The sequence below is a fragment of the Dermacentor variabilis genome, chromosome 6, assembly GCF_050947875.1.
Source record: "Dermacentor variabilis isolate Ectoservices chromosome 6, ASM5094787v1, whole genome shotgun sequence".
NCBI lineage: Eukaryota > Metazoa > Arthropoda > Arachnida > Ixodida > Ixodidae > Dermacentor > Dermacentor variabilis.
The window spans coordinates 129,759,274-129,763,591 of NC_134573.1; the positions used below are offsets into that span (position 1 = coordinate 129,759,274).

The 4,318-nt window shown below is 52.7% G+C and overlaps 1 protein-coding gene across 1 annotated transcript; it reads left to right on the top strand.

Annotated features, from left to right (window-relative positions):
• The first annotated feature begins 1,418 nt into the window (after positions 1-1,418).
• Positions 1,419-3,389, top strand: LOC142586290 (neprilysin-1-like). Its single transcript, XM_075697537.1, has one exon. The coding sequence runs from the start codon at positions 1,419-1,421 to the stop codon at positions 3,387-3,389; it is 1,971 nt and encodes a 656-aa protein (XP_075553652.1).
• Positions 3,390-4,318: the final 929 nt, after the last annotated feature.

Genomic DNA, 4,318 nt, shown 5'->3' on the forward strand with positions numbered 1-4,318 from the left:
AATCAATCAATCAATCAAATATACAAACAAGTAACTAGATGTTTGTTGGAAAATTGTGCCTTCTACTTGCTTCGCATATCCAGGTTTCCTGGACATGTTGCAAATTCAAGCTTTACAGCATGAAATCGAAGTGTCTGTGGGCTCGGTAGGTTATGAAAATGCAACACACGTTTTGATGTGTCTGATATTCAGTGTGGTGCTATGGAAACGTCATCCTTTAATATGGGTGCTGCTTGATGCATTCGTTTAGAAGCATTGAGTTGCAATGGTGCAAAAAAAGAAAGAAAAGAAGGAGGAAATATATTTCAAAACCTGTAAAGGTAAACTTGTCGCTAACATAGACGTCGCAAAACTTCAAGCATCGTGGCTGACTCGAGACGGATGGACTCCGTGCAGGTCATTACAGGACACGTTCTGATGCTATAGATGAAAGAGAGAGGACTCAAATCTATTTTTTTTTTTTGGTTCTGCAGTGTTGCTCCGTAATTACCACACAATAATAGTAGACATCCTGATAAACCTCGGAAAGTAGACATCCAACAAACATACTAATTCTGGTACCTATGCGTATCTCATTGCAGTCACTCAGCAGTACCACAGCACGTGGACCTAGTGCCTCCGCCTTTTATTCAGTGTTTGCAGTCGAAATCTCGCTGAATAAACGTAGCAGGGACTTTTGCACACAGCTGCAGTAAATAATTATGTTAGTAGGACATATCGCATTTACTAGTGTTAGGCCAGCCCTTGTCTAAGGCCTGCACCCAGACTTTGGATTGCGAAAATTTGAAAGAAAAAGGTTTCGATAAGCGTCACATGCACCTTGTAGCGCCTTCACGGCACTACTAGGTGGCACTAATGCACGTCTTAAAAGTTGGTCGACTAATCTTAAGCCCATGACCTTTGGCGTTTTTTGTAAACCCTAATTCGTCGATTAGAGCAACCAATTATACAAATAACTGATGCTGCCTCGAATAATTCTCCAAGTCACGTCTCACTTTGAGTGGCCACGCAACACTGCCATGTATGTAGGCGCCGATCGATGCCGACTCTCCGGCTGGGAGCGCGGCGCCCACGAGGAGGAGGGCAAACGGCGCTTGGATTCAAACTCTTTCCGCGGCTCCCAGGAGCGTAATACTTAGCAGAACCGATAGTTAGTGCGCATTGTATGCACTGCGCTCGTCTGCTCAAAATGGCCAGGCCTGGTGACGGGTCCTTTAATTACAATTAGGCATAATTACGTGTCCCTCTGCAAAAAAATCTGTCGAAACAATTCAAGAAAGCATCACTTAATTGTAACAAGTTGGTTGCAACTGGTGTCATGCTTCTTTTCTTCTTTCCATCGTATGCAGATTAGTTCTTTACGTCTAAGCTCGCACAGGGCAAACACGCACACCGCCATCGCGTTGTTCCTGGCAGCCATGGCTGTCGCCGCTGTCGTGCTGCTCTTCGGCAGATGGCTCGCCTACGAGCCCGTCGTGGGCTTCTGCGAAACTCCCGATTGCCGGAAGCACGCCGAAGAACTGAAGGCCGCCATGGACAGGAGCGCCGATCCGTGCACCGATTTCTACAAGTTCGCCTGCGGCTCCTGGAAGGCCGTGGGCAAGGAGAAATCCCTGATAGCGCGCGTCTTCACCTCGTCGGCCGCCATGGCGATGAGGGAGATGGAGGCGGATCCAAAGCTGTCCGTGGTGCCGATGGCGCCCCAGTACTATCAGAGTTGCATTGGTGCTCGCATCGACATGGACAGCGAGCTGGAGATCTTCAAGAATTTTAAGCGCGACCTTGGCCTGGACTGGCCCGAGAAGGTGCAGAACGCCGTGGTCGATCCGCTGACGTTGCTGCTGAACTTGAGCATCAACTGGAACTTTCACGTGTTCTTTAACCTGCGAGCCATGCCCGTGTACAGAAAGAGGAGCCAGACGCTTTACATGAGACGTGGCTTGATGACGCCCAAATGGCAGGACCTGAGCGAACCGCGAAGGTGGACGGCCAACGTCCGGGAGCACTGCAGACACCTGAAGGCCAGACTTCCGGACAGCGCCTACGCGGAACTGGAAGCGGTGGTCAAGGACCTCATGAACGCCTCCATCAGCGTGCCGCCGGAGGCCACCAACGACACCACGTTTACGCTGAACGACATTGAGCACTTCATACAGCCCGCGTCGAATTGGTGGCGGGACCAGCTGAACGAACTCCACGGGCCCCAGTTCAGGTGGACGCTGTACAGTCCAGTGGCGCTCGAGGACGCCACCATCCTCCTGAAACTCGATCGCCTGGTGAAAAACTACGCAGAAAAGAGGGCGTCTCTGCTTACTGGCTTGGCGTGGGTGTTTGTCCGGCAGAACCTGTGGATAATCGTCAGAAAGCCGGAGCTGGTCCTCAAGCTTGACCCCGCTGCGCTCGAGATGGCCATGAAGAGGGCCTGCCTGAACTACGTGCAGTCGTATTTCGGACTCCTCATCTCGGCCAGACACATATACGAGCGCTACAACTCCACCGTCCGCGCCTCGTTACAACAGTTTTACGACTTCATCAAGGCGGAGCTGAAGCAGCAGTTCCGCAGCAGCCGATGGATCGAGGATACCGTCAAGGCGAAGGCGATCGCCAAGCTGGACGAGCTGAGCTTCAACGCGATGCCCGATGACCGCTTCTTCTCGAAGATCGACTTGAACCAGCTGTACAAGAAGTTCCCCAGGATCCGCGGTCAGTTCGTGGAGAACTTCATCGCCATATCCAAGGCGTACCGCCAGGTCATCGGCGAGGACAGCTTCATCAGCATCTTCTCGAAGCGGCTGGGCGGCGGCGACGCGAGTCGCTACAACTACTACTACAACATCGCCTACGTGGCGCTGGGCGCCATGGAGCCGCCGATCCTGTACGCCGACGGCGCGCCCTCCATGCGGTACGGGTCGCTGGGCCCGATGCTTGCGCAGTGCATGGTGCGCTCGTTCGACGGCCGCGGCGCGTTCGTCAGCAAGGCCGGCGACAACGAGGCCTGGTGGGGAGCGTCGGAAGAGTACCACAGGCGCGTCAACTGCGACTTCCTGCACGGGCAGGGCGGCCCGACCGGAGGGCCCGGCTCGCGGCGCCAGTCGGCGCTGTTCCCGCTGGCGACCGGGCTGGCCGTCGTGTACGCGGCGTACCGAAGCGAAATGGCGTCGCAGCACCAGAGCAAGTACGCCGTCGACGAGCTGCGGCTGCGGGGCCTGGAAGACTTCTCCGAAGACCAGGTGTTCTTCCTCACCTACTGCCTGTCCACCTGCGCTGCCAACAGCAGCGGCGACGCGTGCAATGTGCCCCTCCAGCACTCGATCAACTTTGCCGTCGCTTTCCAATGCGCGGTGAATAGCCGCATGAACCCGTCGAAAAAGTGTCTGTTTTTCGAATGAACCGGCACCGCCAGTGCTGTTTTTCGTTCTGCCCATTTTTCGTCTCTTCCGGTTGAGTTCGCAATTTTAACGCTTGCACACGATTGGCAAGGACAATCGGACTTATCGCGGGAACTCTTTGTACGTCTTTTTTTCTCTCACTGTGTTCGTATAGACAGCTGATAGCTAACGGTTGTATTTTATTCTAGATACGCATCCCGTGTTCTCACTTTTCTTTATTTGCGGTAACACAACGACGGCCAAAATGGACTTGAAGCATATGTCGTATGTGCGCGTCCAGTCGACGCGCGCGGTGCCTGTCACGAATTCGCACTTACGGACACGTTCACTGAAGGTTCCGGCCTGTCATCGAATATGACTTCTTCACTGCCGAAAGCCAACGTTCTAGTCGATGCACTTGAGGACGCAAGAGCAACAATCGCTATATTCGCGGAGGCTGTCGAAACGAAAAGGAAAGGAAAAGGGCTCCTGAGGGCGACAACGCGAAGGCTGAGCGTGTAGAAACGAGGGGGAAAGCTTTCCTGCAGTAAACAAACCTTCGCTCTATAGCAAAATGCCGCGTATATGCCTAGATCGCCATGTAGTCCGTTTCAAGAAAAAAATATCGCCTCAGCTTGCGTTCGCGCGAAGTCGCGGTATATTTTGCTGCGTCTAACAAGTGGAAAATGCAGATCCTCTATTTGCCTGCGATATCTAGCTAGAATCTACAGGGGCCATTAAAGAGCAAAGTGAGACGGCCTTCGATAGTCGCGACAGTATGCACACGCTGAGGTGTTTATTTGCGCCTTCGAAATTGTAAGTACACGCAGAGGTATTCGCGTTTTGCGTAATGACGCACGAATACGCACTAGAATGTAGTTAATATTATGCGCATAAACACAGCCGAACATCCCACAGAGAAAGCGAAGCACGCTAGCAATTTGGAAGTT

Bases quoted from the DNA above. Each gene is read 5' to 3' on its own strand.
- LOC142586290 (XM_075697537.1), top strand. From the start codon at position 1,419: ATGGCTGTCGCCGCTGTCGTGCTGCTCTTCGGCAGATGGCTCGCCTAC.